This window comes from Phasianus colchicus, chromosome 30 (assembly GCF_987193195.1).
Source record: "Phasianus colchicus chromosome 30, bPhaCol1.hap1.1, whole genome shotgun sequence".
Lineage (NCBI taxonomy): Eukaryota > Metazoa > Chordata > Aves > Galliformes > Phasianidae > Phasianus > Phasianus colchicus.
Window position 1 is genome coordinate 1,527,203 of NC_143465.1, and position 16,238 is coordinate 1,543,440.

At 57.8% G+C, this 16,238-nt stretch overlaps 2 protein-coding genes across 3 annotated transcripts; one reads left to right on the top strand and one right to left on the bottom strand.

The window, feature by feature from the left end:
• Positions 1-288: 288 nt before the first annotated feature.
• Positions 289-8,612, bottom strand: DEDD (death effector domain containing). The gene is made up of 5 exons (XM_031608154.2): positions 7,535-8,612; positions 3,769-4,113; positions 1,796-1,903; positions 1,008-1,154; positions 289-912 (listed from the first exon to the last, which is right to left on the bottom strand). Exons 2-5 carry the CDS (start codon positions 4,091-4,093, stop codon positions 536-538), a joined length of 957 nt encoding a protein of 318 aa, XP_031464014.1. The 5' UTR covers positions 4,094-4,113; positions 7,535-8,612; the 3' UTR covers positions 289-535.
• A 1,368-nt stretch (positions 8,613-9,980) lies between these two features.
• Positions 9,981-12,919, top strand: S100A10 (S100 calcium binding protein A10). Of its 2 annotated transcripts, XM_090127128.1 has the most exons (3): positions 9,981-10,078; positions 12,386-12,534; positions 12,720-12,919. In XM_090127128.1, the coding sequence occupies exons 2-3, from the start codon at positions 12,403-12,405 to the stop codon at positions 12,879-12,881; spliced, it is 294 nt and encodes a 97-aa protein (XP_089983254.1). In that variant the 5' UTR covers positions 9,981-10,078; positions 12,386-12,402; the 3' UTR covers positions 12,882-12,919. The 2 variants fall into 2 exon arrangements, with proteins under 2 accessions (XP_089983254.1, XP_031464015.1); XM_031608155.1 differs by lacking the exon at positions 9,981-10,078.
• The last annotated feature ends 3,319 nt before the right edge of the window (positions 12,920-16,238 follow it).

The following is a 16,238-nucleotide window of genomic DNA, read 5'->3' on the forward strand; positions in this document are numbered from 1 at the left end:
AAAGGCACATGGTCCTGGGGACAGCACGGGGACACCGCTAGAGCTGCTCCTGAGGACCCCAGAGAGGAGGCAGTGGAGTGGGGGGTCGGGGCTCTGGCACTGGGGACAATAGGGCCACCCCACTGCCAGGCCCATAGGGATGCTGACAAAAGGGCAGGAGAGGAGCACAGCCACCCCACAGCTCCCAGTACAACCCCCACCCTGTCCCAGCATCTCTGCCCATTGCTGACTCACCCCGGGCGGAGTTTTTTGTTTTTTGTTTTTTTTTTTTTTACTTTTTTGGGTTGGTTTTTCTTTTTTTTTTTTTTTTCTTTTTAATGGATACAAAACAAAAGAGAAAAAGAAAACAAAGCAAGAGAGAAGGTGACAGGACAGAAGGGTGAGAGAACACGTAAGCCTCCGGCGCTCCCCGCAGCAAACCGGGTCCCACAGCTCAGCACCCAGTGGGAGTCCAGCAGGGCTTTAAATCTTTTCTTTTAGAAAAAAAAAACAAAAGACAGGAAAAAAAAAAGAAGAGCTTGGATCCCACCGGGCGTCAGGGGGCCGTCTGCAGCATCAAGTTCCTCAGGAGTTTCTGGCGCCCAACCTCGTAATCCTCCTCATCCACATTGACCAGCAGTTTGATGGCTTCGTGGCCCACGGCTTGCTTGAGCGAGTCCGTGATGAAGACGCCCTTGAGGGCCTCCAGCAAAGAGCCGTTGATGTAATCGCGCCAGAACGCGTCGAGGTAGGTGAGCTCTGAGAATTTTATGTCACAGATGATGGAGCCCAGGTCCCGGGACTTCAGGATGGTGTTGGCTTGGTTGAAGCGCTCAAACTGACGCTCCAGCGGGTCCTGCTTGTTGGAGAAGACGTTGCCCTGGAGCGCCGTCTCGTGCTGGCAGTACTCGGCTCGGACTCGCAAGCGGATGTCTGCGGGGAGTGGGGGCACTCAGCACGCTGTCCCCATTCTCCTGGGGGTGTCAAGACCCCCCTGTGTCCCCCCCCTGGTCCCCCACGCATCTTACCGCACGTCTGCTTCTCCTTGGGGTCTGGAGTCACCGACTTCCTGCGCTTGCGCTGGCTGCTGAGGAGGGCCCTGCCACGGCCGGGCCTCTTGGTGCAGATCTGCGGCCCCGCCGAGGAGCAGCAGACCATGGGGTGCTGGGGAGGCACTGCCCAGAGGACGAACGGGTGAGGAGCCGGGACTGGGGGGCAGCTCAGAGCAGGGACCCGGAGCCGTGCGCTGCCCCCACGGTGCCCAAACCTGGGGCTGGGGGCTTCGCTCCTTCCACAGCCCATAGAGTTGCAGACCAAGGGCAACCCCAAAAGCACCTCCCCACAGGGAACAGAAGAGCCCCCCGGTTCTGTGGAAATCTTTTGGTGCATTCTAAGGCTTTGATTTCATCCTAGGGGGAACCTGGAGGATGGCCTGACTGGAGCTGCTCTCCAAAATGGGAAGGGACACCAAAATCCTCATCTGGTTGTCCCCCAATTGCTCACGGTGTCACTTGAGCACCGGTAAAACTTTCTATCAGCACCAGGCTGTGCCCAGCCTGCATCACTGGGATGAGGTGACAGTGACAGATGGGGAAAGGCACCACTAACATGAAGGGACACCATCACACCAGGGCCAGATTCTGCTGGGACAGCCTGTGTGCGAGCTAAGGATTGGGGTGGGGGCAATTCTCAGGCGGGCACAGCCCTTTTTGTTATCAGTGCCACAATTCTCGTGCCAGCTTCTGCCCCATTATCAGAGAAATGGGAATTCAGACACAGATCCCACCTGGGGTGTTTCCAAGCCCCAGGTCCTCACCTGATTTGTGGGGGTGGCCGAGGCCGTGTTCCGCAGCGCTGTGAGCCCGCGGCGTCACGTAGCGGATGGAGGTCTCCTCCAAGTACTTGTCCACCAGGTCTGGACACACTGCCACAGAGGGAGGGGGTCTCATTAGGACAGACCCACAGACAGCAGCACAAAACGCTGCACGCACAGAACCCCCACTGCACACCCATCACCCTGATGATTTCCACTGATGACTTCCCACAGGTGATTTCCCCACGGCATCGTTTTTAAGCCCAAGAACTTCACAACCATTTCCTTTCCAAAACAAAGCAAAACAAACAAAAATAACCACCCCCCAAAGTCCTAGCCACGCAGTTCCCAGCCCCAGCAGCGGCACTCAAGGTCTCTCTGATACCCCACTGCAAAGAGCTGTTCCTCAGATATTGGGAAATAAACTTATTTTAGAGCTCAGAAATAACACTGCTGTGTGGGAAAGGCTGTCCTGTGTCCCTTTCCACAGCTACAGGCACAGCCCAGGATCATTCCAACACCGCCAGTCCCCAGGACAGCCCCGTGCTGATGGCCCTGCCTACACCTCCAAGCTGCAATAGCAGACAGTGTTATCTGCATGACTTTCTTATCTGTCTGACTTCAGAGCAGAGCTCTGAAGCAGTGTGATGTGCGCTGCCAGGGCTCCAAAGTCAGACTGCTAAGGAGGAGCAGCTGCGAGCAAAGATGATGGGGAAAGTGAGACCACAGCTCCCATCCTTCCCCCAGCTCTGAGCTAACTCAGGACTGAGGTTTTGCTCCTCTGCAGAGAAACAGCTACGAAAGAGGAACAAAGAGATGAGACCACAGTGAGGCACAGCTGTGGAAGGAGGCAGGGACCCAAGCACTTCCTCCAACCCATCGACCCGCTCCCCCTCAATGCAAAGCACACTGTAAACCTCGTTCAGCTGCAGCTCTTGGCACTTTTCTGAACTATTTTGAGGCATTTCTTAAGCTGCTGCCATTCAAATGTGGCTGGTCAGGATCTCCCACCTCCATGATTTCTGTCTCCTGAGGCAGCTCTCCAGCACAGGACAGAAGCCATCGCCAGGACGGGGGGTGACAGCCCCAGGTTAAAGGACTTGTTGTGCTCTCTGTGCTCCTCTGTCAGCCTCCCCAAATCTCATCCCAAAAACAGGGAAGTTTTCATGCCTGCCCATACTTGTGTTCACCACTTTCCCAAGCGCTGGCATCGCAGTTGCGAGCAAAAAGCTGAGAGAGCAGCCCAGAACTGCCATGAAAGCACAATTATCCTCATTTCATAAGAAAAATGCAAATTTCTGAGGTCGGAGCCTGCCAAAGCGGCCACCTCACCACTCCTACAACAAGCGAGCTCCTCCAGCCCTGGGTGAGGTTCCCTGAATAGTGAATTGGCACAGAGCTGGGCCTACAGCTCAACGAGTGACCAAAATCCAACTGATTTACCCCAGTCTGAATGGCCTGGTAACAATGCTCAGGTCTGCACCCAGAGAAAAAGCAGGTTGTTGAAACAGGAGAGGTTGGGGCACTCTGCTCAAAAAGCACGCCCTCCTGGAACGTGCCATGGTGTGCTGCATAGCAGTAGGCTCAGGGAGGACATCAGTCACCTCTGGAGCCACGTGTCCCTTCTGAGAAGGCGAGCATGCTGTCCCTGGAGCTCCTCCTTGCCCTACCCAAAGGCCACTTGAAGGCATCTCTCCAAAAACAGGGCCTTTGGGCCAGAAGAAACTCTCCCTAAACCCCCAGAGAGTCTTAATGGAAAAGAAAGAGGAGACTCTTAGAACCATGGGATCACAGCACAGTTGGGTGGGAGGGGATCCTATAGATAACAGGTAACAGAACCACGCGATCACTCAATTCTCTGGGGTCAGAAGGCACCTCAAAGACCACAGAACCACCCAGAGGTCACCCTGCTCTGCCACCACCACCACCACCACCACCCCCCCCCTTTGGCCACACTCGGAGCACCGAGCACTCACCAGCCCGTCGCCTTTTAAGGGTGACGTAGGGCAGCAGGTCGTGGCGCGTGATGATCCGCAGCAGCTGCAGCACCTGCCTGAAGTTGGTCTCATCGCAGCGGCCCTGCCGCTCCAACGCCAGCAAGAAGTCCCTGCCGCTGCGGATCATGCCCCGCTCGTAGTCATCGATGACATCCACGAAGAGGAAGGAGAGGACGCGCACGTCGCGGTGTGTCAGGTGAGTGCCCACGATGTCGAACATGCGGTGCAGGCTGTACAGCCCGTGCTCACGGTCGCCCTGCTCCTCGGGCCAGGCCTGCGCGCGGCTGCGTTTCAGGGCTGCCATCTCCTCCTGCCACGCGGTTCCTGCAAGAGAAAAAAGAGGCCATCGGGTTGGAACGCGGTTCCTGTTGCTCGCTCTCTCTGTGAAAATCCCACTCTTGGATCCTCCAAGTTGAGTTCCGCCATCCAGGGGTTGTTCCCACTGCTGTGCTGCTCCGTTCTGGCTCGGTCAACACCCAAATCTCAGCCGTGTGTCCCTTTCTCTACTAGGATCCCAAACCAGAGCCTCAAACCATGCTGTCGCATTACAGTGGGCTCCAAATCCTTGAGGCACTGCCACCAGTGGGACACCAGGACGCCGGCTGCAGCCCTGGGGTCCCTCCTGTCACAGCCAGCACACCCTGACCTGCTCAGCTCCGGGCTCCAGACCGGCTCCAGGCTCTCCCTCCCCATCCTGGCAGGTCTGTGGCCAGGGAAGCCCCAGGATGGGTGACTTTACTTCATCCAAGGCCACTCCACCTCCACTCCACCTTTGTTCTTTGCCATTTATCCGCACGGTCACCCCAAGATTCATCTAAGTATGAAATCAGACTGGGGATAAAGCTGAGTTTTCACAGCAAGAACAGCCAACAGCTCAACAACTCCGTGCTTCCAATGGCAGTGCTGCAGCAGCACTGCTGTGCCTTGAAGCACACAGTGAGAGCACAGCTGTCCCAAACTGTCCCCACAAACAATTGGGAACCCAAATGCCACATCCCAGCAGGAACTGAGGAAAGGAGAACTTGGAATGGTGGCACCTGGAGAGAGAAGAGATTCCTCCAAGCTTTGCAAAACCTTTGAGTGCAGAGGTTATGAAGCCGTCACAAACTCTTAATTGTTTTCTTGCCATTTCACTGCTGCTGTTGGGTTTTGCAACCTGACCTATAAATACTTTGGCACTGGGGAGCAGACACAGGGTGAGCTGCACTCTCTATGAAATCCTGCCTGGAAACGCCAAGCTTGCTTCACCCCACATCTCCCCTCCTGGCAGGGAATTCACAAACTTTAGCCCATGCAAAACTGGGGAGAGGAGGGGAGAAGAGCTCAAATCCCAAGCAGTTCTAGCAGCAATCTCATTCTCCTAATTTGTTTCTGGGACTTTGTTTTTAGAGAAAACTTCAAACCGTTCCCTGGGAACTGCTCGTTTTCCTGCTGCCGAGTTGTTTCAAAGGCAAAGCAGAAATTAAGCAGATGCTGTCTTTGGGTTATTTAGCACCGGTCACCCGGGAAATGCATCGCATTTCTTCTTCCAGAAAAAGAAAAAAAAGCAGTTCTACGTCACAATGCTTAGACTGAAGGAGGAGAGATTCAGCAGAAAAAGCCTCATTCTGAGTGCGGAGTCCCGAGGGGCAGCTCCTTACAGCTGCACCACCCAAAACCGCAGTGTGTTGTCACATCTGTTTTCAAACCAGGGATTCCAGGAGCCACGACTTGGAAGGAATCCCTCCCTGCCTCCCCTCCTACCTCACACCCGCAGGACGGACATCTGGGGCTGCAAGAAACCTCAAATCCTCCCAAGAAGGGTTTCCAGTGTCAGGATCAGGACTGAGACAGCTTCTGGGGGGCAGCAACCCAGCAGAGAACCCAGGGGTCACCTCCCAGCACAGAGGTGTGGGGTTTCAGTTCTCTGCTGCTTTGGGGATGGTTCACTCCACAGAGGGAGTGAACCTGGGGAGCAAACAGATGCATGCACTACACGCTAGTGTCACCCCCAGGAACCGACCCACACACACAGTGCAGGCAGGAGAAGGCTGCTGAGCACGGAAGATCATTAAAATAATTTGTGGTGAACAGGAAAAACGAGCTCCTGGTGCCTAAATCGCACTCTGCAGTCGCTCACCCCAAGCCTGGCTCATCCATCCTCCTGTTCACCCCGCTGATTTCGGGGAAGTTAATGTCCTGCCACAAATACCACCTTTCAGCATCGCAGCCTTGCAGAAGTCATGCAGGGAAAAGCGATAAAAATCAGTCCCCCAAAGGAGTTTTGCTGGAGGTAACAATGCAGCATCGCAGCCTCCCATGTCCCATCATGGTGGCACTGCAAGTGGAAGCAAATGGGGACACCTGGCAGAGCATGTGGGTGGGGTTGGAGCTGCTCCTCCCTGGGAGGTGCAGACACCTTTGGAAGATTTGGGGCTGGAAACAAAGCAGGCTGCCCCCAGCTCCCAAATACACCCAGCCCAAAGCGACCCAGCAGCCCATTCCTGCACGTGTCCAACATTGCACTGCCCCAGACAGCAGCAGGAGGGCAAGCACTGAGCTGGCAAAGCAGCTCCAAGACGACGCCTGTTAGCAAGGATCCCAGATTGGACGAGACCCACAGGGATTAAGGTTCAACTCCAAATGGAATTAGGAAAACGCAGACGTGGTTTATCAGCTCCTGATAAACCATGAGAGGAGACTGAGCCACGGCGGGTTTTCTCACCTCTACCCCACAACATTCTGCACCCACGTGCACAGGCAGATAGGAAGCGAGCCAAGCCTATCTGCAGGTCTTGAAATGATCCCAAAAACCACAGCTCCAGAACTACAGCAGAATGGGTCCAGTCCCACACAGAACCGCAGTCACACCGCCATCACTGCGAGTGTCACCTGAGGGCCACAAAACCACCGGCCAACGCTAGGCCACAGGGCTTGCTGTCAGCATCACTGCTTGGGGAGGAACTGATTTCAGGTCGTTTTACTGTAATTAAATCCCCCTAAGCACAAGCAGTGATGCGAGGAACGCTGGAGATGTGACAGCCATAGGATTTCATGCACTGCTGCAGCACGGGGCCGCCGGGGCTGCACAATGTCACAGCACTCCGTGTGTCCCCAGGATGGGAACAGACCCCAGCAGCAAGGCAGATCCTGAGGGAGGGACTGAAGCTTAAGGTGAGGGCAGCCCTAAGGGAGGGAAGGACCCCAAAGGAGAGGCACTAAAGGCTCAGCATGGCATGCACGACCATAGCACAGAGCAGAAGGGGTGGAACCACTCGGAACAGACATGGGCAAAGTCTGGGACAGTTGACATCTGGAAGGCACAGCCTCTGCACACGCAGTCATTTTAGGCAGAACTGAAACCAGAACCATGTGGAAAGAACCAGAACATTCACTTTTTTTTTTTTTTTACCCCCTTTTTTGGGGGGGAGGGAAGAAGCCCCACAAGCACACAGTGGTGTGCAACAGCTTCAGCCATGGAAACCTGAGCTGGAGCCAGAGCCTGGCTCACATCCGGGCACCTGAACTTGACCAATTTTGGCATTTCTATCAGAAAACAAACTGGGTCTGGAGAAGCCGCTTCCAGGCTTCTTCCACTTCTCCCCAAACTTCACACCCAGACCCACAACCACAGGAGCCCAATGTCAAGGACCAACAAAAGAATCTTCAGGACAGGACGTGACACCCAACGCCATCATTCTGTGCAGCTGAGGGATGGGTGACTCATGGGCTCATTAAGAAATTAAACCCGTGCACGAAAACCAACCTTAATGAGGAGCTCCTCTGCTCTGCGTGTATCCGCTCCGATGTGAATCCGAGCACGGATCGCTCTGAAGTCCTCTATCCCCTTTTCTCTCAGATTTCTTCAGCACAGTGCCCCAGCAGGGCCACCTATAGCCCTACAGCGTGGCCCTCGTATGGCTCTTGTCACAGGAAGCCACACTTCCAGCGTTGGTGGCCCTCTTGCCACGGTGGACTTTCCAGAAGCCACCAAACAGTCTTTCTGTCTTTCTTTTTTTTTTTTTTAAGCAACTCCGACGCCCAAACTTTCTTTCTTTTCTTTTTTTTAAATCCCTACTTCACTCTGTAATAATTTATTGACGTCCTGAACCAACCCTGTGCTCCCTACGCTGCTCCTTCAGACATCTTCTCAATGCCAAATCCCCGTTCCTCCCTCAGTAGCACAACCAAGTGAGGGGCAGGCCGCTTTAAACCTGTTTGTTCCCCAAGAACTCCTCCAGAAAACTGGTTTTGCTCACAAAATTTGCAAAAGAAAAAAAAACAACAACAAAAAAAAAAAACAGCCAACAAAATGGATTCTGGCTGGGACTACGGGCCCGGAGCCAGGCTCATGCCGTCCCCACAGCCCTCAATGCCCCCCCCCGGCGCCCCCTCGAGAACTCAGCCCCAAAGGGAGCTCTGTGCCCCCCTAACAGCGGCCCCCAGGCACCCCCACGGGGCTGAGCGGCGTCCGCAGACCCACTACGTCCAACCTCGTCCCCCCCCTTGCCTCAGTTTCCCCCCGAGGCCTCAGCCCCGCCCCCAGGCCCCGCGGCCGCCTCACGACGCAGCTCCGAGGGCCGGGCCCCGTTAGGCCCCCATCCCCCGGGCACCCGGCCGAGGCCTCTCGAGCGCTGTCTCCCACCGCGACAGGGCTATGCTGAGCGGAGAGGCGGCCCAGGTAACGCCGAGGCTCCCCCTAGGCCGCCCCCGCCATGCCCGGCCCCGCGCTCCCTCCCCTCACGGCCGGGCCTCGCTCGGCGCCGCCATGTTGGCTCCGTCCGCTCCTCTCCCCGCTTGCAGGCGGCTGACGGAGCGACGTCACTTCCGGCGCGACGTCACATTCCGGGCTCCCCTCCCTCTTCAAGCCCCGCCCACATCCGGGCCACGCTCACCTCACCGCCTTCACGCCCGTAGGGACAGACGGGCGGCGCGGAGCCATATTGGATATGGGCAAGAGAGCGAGCACTTCCGGAGCGCGGGGCGTCGGCTTCATTGCTATTTCGGAGCATGTGGCGCTGCCGCCATGTTGGGTGAGGGCGGGAGGGGTGTGAGGAGGCTCCGCCATCTTGAGTGGGGACAGAGGGACAGAGAGGGGACAGCGAAGGGATGGGAGGGGATCACGGGAGTAACGAGAGGGGAGAGTCTCAGTTTTTGGGGAGGCCTTTGGGGCGTGGGGGTGAGATGTGGGGAACGGAGACCATTTGGGCTAGGGAAGGGCTGGCCCTGGGGGCAGGGCGGGGGCTGAGAACTGGGAGGGCCCCACGAAGGCCTCATTTCACTTCAGGGCTTTTTTATTTGGGGGGGGGGATTAGGGCAACCCCCCCGGTAATTAGCTGCGCTAATTGTCCCACGCGCTGCGTGGGCAGCTGATGGCAGAGTGCCTGCTGGGCGCTGCCAGGCACCAGCTGCAATTAGCGGTAACGAAGGGCACGTGCGGCCTTAATGGGGGAGGAAGCTGTCCCCAAAGGGATCGGAGCTGCCACTGTCCCCGTGGGCGGCCCTGTCTCCGATGTGGCTGTCCCCCCTCTGTCCCCACCCGTCCTGCAGGTGACCCCGACCCCAGCTGTGGTCCTGTCCTCAAAGATGGATCTGCCCACCACAAGTGTGGCCGCGTCCCCAAAGGCAGCCAGCTCTCCAAATGTAGCCCTGTCCCCAAGAAGGGTGGCCCTGTCCCCAAAGAAAGCCACGTCCCTAAGCACGTTCCTGTCCCCAAAGGTGTCTCTGACCCTAAGGATGGCTCTGTCCCCGAAGAGTGGCCACGGCCCCTCAGGTGGTCCTGTCCCCAGGGTTAGGGGCACATTCCTGTCCCCAAAGGTGTCTCTGACCCTAAGGATGGCTCTGTCCCCAAGAGTGGCCACGGCCCCTCAGGTGGTCCTGTCCCCAGGGTTAGGGGCACATTCCTGTCCCCAAAGGTGTCTCTGACCCTAAGGATGGCTCTGTCCCCAAGAGTGGCCACAGCCCCTCAGGTGGTCCTGTCCCCAGGGTTAGGGCCACATCCCTGAGCCAGGTCCCTAAAAGTAGCCCTAACCCCGGGGATGGCCCTGTACCCGAAGGTGGCCTTGTCCCCAAGGACAGCTCTGTCAGAAGTGTCCCCATCCCCAGGAGTGCCACGACGAGGAGGGATGCGCGTTCAGGTGACACATTGGGGGGGGGGGGCGGGCAGGAAGGGGTTAAGGCGCAGCGCTGCGGGCGGGAGCACTGAGTCAGCCCGTGCCCCCCCCGGGTCCCCCCCCCGGGCTGTCCCGCCCCCTCCGTGCCTATCCCGGGCGGTGCCACCGCCCCGCAGTGCCCCGATCTGCGCCGCGCGGTGAGTACCGACCCCCCCCCCCCCCACCTCGGACCGAGGGGATCCCCCCCCCCCCCCGGCCCTCCATCATCCAGCGGACCCCTCCATTGGACCCCCTCCCTTGGAACTCAGCCCCCCCAGGCATTGACCCACACGGGGGTGAGGACCCCCCTCTTATAGAGGACCCCTCTTATAGAGGACCCCTCTTATAGAGGACCCTCCCTTAGAGAGGACCCCATTCATAGAGGATACCCCCCCCCACCCCCTCTATAGGAGTAACCCCACTCCATCATAACCTCCATCCAGAGAGGGGGGGGGGTCCCATCCTGCACCCCCTCTTAGAAGGGCCCGGCCCTTTCCCTCCCCCTGCCCCCCATCACCCCATAAAGTTTGGGGTCCCTCTCATTCCCTCCCCCTTCACTCCATAAACTTTGAGGGCTCCTCCCTCCCCACACATTGCCCCGTGAACTTTGCCTCCCCCCCATATGCTCTCCCATCACCCCATAAACTTTAGGATCCCCCCAGAGATGCTGCAGCTTTTTTTTTTTTTTTTTTTTTTTGGGGGGGGAGGGGGGAAGAGTTCAGTGCAAAGTGTGACTGCCCCATTATTTTCCCCTTGGGGTGGGACCCCCCCCATTTTCCCACTTTCCTCCCTCCCCCCATTTTTTTCCCCTTTGCAGGCACAGAGGAATGGTCCCCAAAATTAAACTGTGTTCCCCCCCCCCCTCCCCAAAGCACCAAAGCTGAGCCGGAGGGACACCCCAATGCCTCACCCCCAGGGTGGAGTCTCCCTTCCTGAATTGGAGTCGCGGGGGGGGGGGGGGGGGGAGGGAGGTGGGCGTAGGGGGAAGCAGTTTTGGGATGTGCCCCCCTCTCCACTGTTGTAGGGAATCCAGGAGGGGCCCCACCCTGGGAGGAGGCACCGTGACTCAGTGTGCCCAGGGCGGGGGGGGTCCCGAGGGTGTCCCATAGGGAAGACCGGGGCGGGGCAGGGTGGGGGGGGGGTCAGAGGGGGGACACTGCAGTACATCCCGCCCCGCCCCACGGCCGTTGCCCGGAGCTGAGTCACCGCGATGGGACAGAGTTCTATGGGGACCAGATGGAGCCCCACACACCCCATAGAGACCCTCCGGAGCCCTATGGAGCCCCACACATCCCATAGAGACCCTCCAGAGTCCCACAGAGCCCCACAAATCCCCATAGAGACCCTCTGGAGCCCCATGGAACCCCACACATCCCATACAGACCCTCCGGAGCCCCACGGAGCCCCACACATCCCATAGAGACCCTCTGGAGCCCCATGGAGCCCCACACACCCCATAGAGACCCTCCGGAGCCGCACGGAACCCCGCACATCCTATACAGACCCTCCGGAGCCCCACGGAGCCCCACACATCCCATACAGACCCTCCGGAGCCCCACGGAGCCCCACACACCCCATAGAGACCCTCCGGAGCCGCACAGAACCCCACACATCCCATACAGACCCTCCGGAGCCCCACGGAGCCCCACACATCCCATAGAGACCCTCCAGAGCCCCACGGAGCCCCACACACCCCATAGAGACCCTCTGGAGCTGCACGGAACCCCGCACATCCCATACAGACCCTCCGGAGCCCCACGGAGCCCCATACACCCCATAGAGACACTCCGGAGCCCCATGGAGCCCCACACATCCCATACAGACCCTCTGGAGCCCCACGGAGCCCCACACATCCCATACAGACCCCACGGAGCCCACACATCCCATAGAGACCCTCCGGAGCCCCACGGAGCCCCACACATCCCATAGAGACCCCACGGAGCCCACACATCCCATAGAGACCCTCCGGAGCCCCACACATCCCATAGAGACCCCACGGAGCCCACACATCCCATGGAGCCCCACACATCCCATAGAGACCCCACGGAGCCCACACATCCCATAGAGACCCTCCGGAGCCCCATGGAGCCCCACACACCCCATAGAGACCTTCTGGAGCCCCATGGAGCCCCACAAATCCCCTCTGATGCTGCATCCCCCCCAAGCCCCATGCACCCCACAGAGATCTGCAGACCCTATGAAGCTCTTTTAGCCCCATAGACCCCACTAAATCATGTAGACCCCAGTGAGACCCAGAGGCCCCACTGTACCCTTCCAACTCTTCAGACCCCACTGGACCCCTCTGACCCCATTGAGCCTCACACACCTTTTGACCCCACAGACCTCACTGACTCCCATAGATCCCACTGTACCCTTCTGACCCTGCAGACCCCACTGAGATCCTCTGATCCTCACAGGACCCCAGTAGCTCTCACAGACCCCACTAAACCCTTCTGACCCCACAGACCCCACAGCTGCCGCCATGCCGTCCCAGATGGAGCACGCCATGGAGACACTGATGTTCACCTTCCACAAATACGCGGGTGACAAGAACTACCTGAGCAAGGAGGACCTGCGTGCGCTGATGGAGAAGGAGTTCCCTGGATTCCTGGAGGTGAGGGGTTGGACAGTGGGGTCACACCCACCCCACGGCCCTATAACCGCTGGATTCCTTGAGGTGGTGGGGGGCAGAGCAGGGTCACACCCACCCCATGCTCATATAACCTGGAGGGGGGGCACAGCGGGGTCACACCTACCCCACAGCCCCACTGTGAGGTGCTGATGAGCTTCTGCCCCCAGAACCAGCGCGATCCCATGGCTCTGGATAAGATCATGAAGGACCTGGACCAGTGCCGGGATGGCAAAGTGGGCTTCCAGAGCTTCTTCTCGCTGGTGGCTGGACTGACCATCGCCTGCAACGACTACTTCGTGGTGCACATGAAGCAGAAGGGGAGGAAGTGAGAGAGGGCCCCGCAGCCCCAATAAAGTGTTTTGTATGACTCTGCTGCGGCCTCTACGTTGGGGTGGGTCCCCTCAGGTCCTCATCACTGTGGGGTTTTCATCCTCGTATCCCCATCAGCGTTGGGTCCCCATCACTGTGGGGTTCCCAGCCCCATATCCCCATCAGCATTGGGTCTCCATCTCCATGGGGTTCTCATCCCCCAAATCCCTTCACTGTGGGGTTCCCAGCCCCATATCCCCATCAGCATTGGGTCTCCATCTCCATGGGGTTCTCATCCCCCAAATCCCTTCACTGTGGGGTTCCCAGCCCCATATCCCCATCAGCATTGGGTCTCCATCTCCATGGGGTTTTCATCCTCAAACCGCCTTCACTGTGGGGTTCCCAGCCCCATATCCCCATCCCTATGGGGTCCCCATCACTCCACATCTCTGTGCTTCCATCCTTATGGGATTCCTGTTCCCGTGTCCCCGTGGTTCCCATCATCATGGGTTCCTCTCATTCTGGGCTGCCCCTCTTTGTGTCCTAGTTTCCACATTCCTATCATATCCCTCCGAGGTCCCCGGCCCCATATCCTCACCGCGGGGCTCCCATCTCCACGTCCCCATCAGCTCAGGCTCACCTGAGGAGCCCCCAGGAGCCCCTTGGGGGCAGCATGGAGCTGCGTGAAGGCTGTGCGAGTCTCCATAGGGACTGCGCGGCGCTGTAGGGCCGTGCTGTGGTTTATAGGGATCTATGGGCTGTATGGGGCTCTGCAGCGATCCGCAGGGATGTGTGGGGTGGCACAGAGGGGTGTGAAGGAGACCACCGGGGGCAGCGGGGGGCTGAACGGGGGTGTGCGATGTTTCATGGAGTTTGGTGCTGCGTGGTGATCCATAGGAGTTCTGTGGGTTCCTATGGGGCTCTGTGGGTCTCCATGGGTTCCTATGGGTCTCTATGGGTTCCTATGGGGCTCTTTGGGTCTCTATGGGTTCCTATCGGTCTCTATGGGTTCCTATGGGGTTCTGTGTGTTCCTATGGGTCTCTATGGGTTCCTATGGGGCTCTGTGTGTTCCTATGGGTTCTGTGGGTCTCCATGGGTTCCTATGGGGCTCTGTGAGTTCCTATGAGGCTCCGTGGGTCTCCATGGGTTCCTATGGGGCTCTGTGGGTCTCCATGGGTTCCTATGGGGTACCTATGGGGTTCCTATGGGGCTCTGTGGGTCTCTATGGGTTCCTATCGGGCTCTATGGGTTCCTATGGGGCTCTGTGGGTCTCTATGGGTTCCTATGGGGCTCTATGGGTTCCTATGGGGCTCTGTGAGTTCCTATGAGGCTCCGTGGGTCTCCGTGGGTTCCTATGGGGCTCTGTGGGTCTCCATGGGTTCCTATGGGGTACCTATGGGGTTCCTATGGGGCTCTGTGGGTCTCCATGGGTTCCTATGGGGCTCTGTGGGTCTGCATGGGTTCCTATGGGGTTCTATGGGTCTCTATGGGGCTCCATGGGTTCCTATGGAGTTCTGTGGGTCTCCATGGGTTCCTATGGGGTTCTGTAGGTCTCTATGGGTTCCTATGGGTCTCTATGGGTTCCTATGGGGCTCTGTGAGTTCCTATGAGGCTCTGTGGGTCTCCATAGGTTCCTATGAGACTCTGTGGGTCTCCATGGGTTCCTATGGGGTACCTATGGGGTTCCTATGGGGCTCTGTGGGTCTCCATGGGTTCCTATGGGGCTCTGCGGGTCTCTGTGGGTTCCTATGGGGTTCCTATGGGGCTCTATGGGTCTCCATGGGTTCCTATGGGGTTCTGTGGGTCTCTATGGGTACCTATGGGGTTCCTATGGGGCTCTGTGCGTCTCCATGGGTTCCTATGGGTCTCCATGGGTTCCTATGGGGCTCTGTGAGTTCCTATGAGGCTCTGTGGGTCTCCATAGGTTCCTATGAGACTCTGTGGGTCTCCATGGGTTCCTATGGGGCTCTGTGGGTCTCCATGGGTTCCTATGGGGTTCTATGGGTCTCTATGGGGCTCCATGGGTTCCTATGGAGTTCTGTGGGTCTCCATGGGTTCCTATGGGGTTCTGTAGGTCTCTATGGGTTCCTATGGGGCTCTATGGGTTCCTATGGGGCTCTGTGAGTTCCTATGAGGCTCTGTGGGTCTCCATAGGTTCCTATGAGACTCTGTGGGTCTCCATGGGTTCCTATGGGGCTCTGTGGGTCTCCATGGGTTCCTATGGGGTACCTATGGGGTTCCTATGGGGCTCTGTGGGTCTCCATGGGTTCCTATGGGGCTCTGCGGGTCTCTGTGGGTTCCTATGGGGTTCCTATGGGGCTCTATGGGTCTCCATGGGTTCCTATGGGGTTCTGTAGGTCTCTATGGGTTCCTATGGGGCTCTATGGGTTCCTATGGGGCTCTATGGGTCTCCATGGGTTCCTATGGGGTTCTGTAGGTCTCTATGGGTTCCTATGGGGCTCTATGGGTTCCTATGGGGCTCTGTGAGTTCCTATGAGGCTCCGTGGGTCTCCATGGGTTCCTATGGGGCTCTGTGGGTCTCCATGGGTTCCTATGGGGTACCTATGGGGTTCCTATGGGGCTCTGTGGGTCTCCATGGGTTCCTATGGGGCTCTGTGGGTCTGCATGGGTTCCTATGGGGTTCTATGGGTCTCTATGGGGCTCCATGGGTTCCTATGGAGTTCTGTGGGTCTCCATGGGTTCCTATGGGGTTCTGTAGGTCTCTATGGGTTCCTATGGGTCTCTATGGGTTCCTATGGGGCTCTGTGAGTTCCTATGAGGCTCTGTGGGTCTCCATAGGTTCCTATGAGACTCTGTGGGTCTCCATGGGTTCCTATGGGGTACCTATGGGGTTCCTATGGGGCTCTGTGGGTCTCCATGGGTTCCTATGGGGCTCTGCGGGTCTCTGTGGGTTCCTATGGGGTTCCTATGGGGCTCTATGGGTCTCCATGGGTTCCTATGGGGTTCTGTGGGTCTCTATGGGTACCTATGGGGTTCCTATGGGGCTCTGTGCGTCTCCATGGGTTCCTATGGGTCTCCATGGGTTCCTATGGGGCTCTGTGAGTTCCTATGAGGCTCTGTGGGTCTCCATAGGTTCCTATGAGACTCTGTGGGTCTCCATGGGTTCCTATGGGGCTCTGTGGGTCTCCATGGGTTCCTATGGGGTTCTATGGGTCTCTATGGGGCTCCATGGGTTCCTATGGAGTTCTGTGGGTCTCCATGGGTTCCTATGGGGTTCTGTAGGTCTCTATGGGTTCCTATGGGGCTCTATGGGTTCCTATGGGGCTCTGTGAGTTCCTATGAGGCTCTGTGGGTCTCCATAGGTTCCTATGAGACTCTGTGGGTCTCCATGGGTTCCTATGGGGCTCTGTGGGTC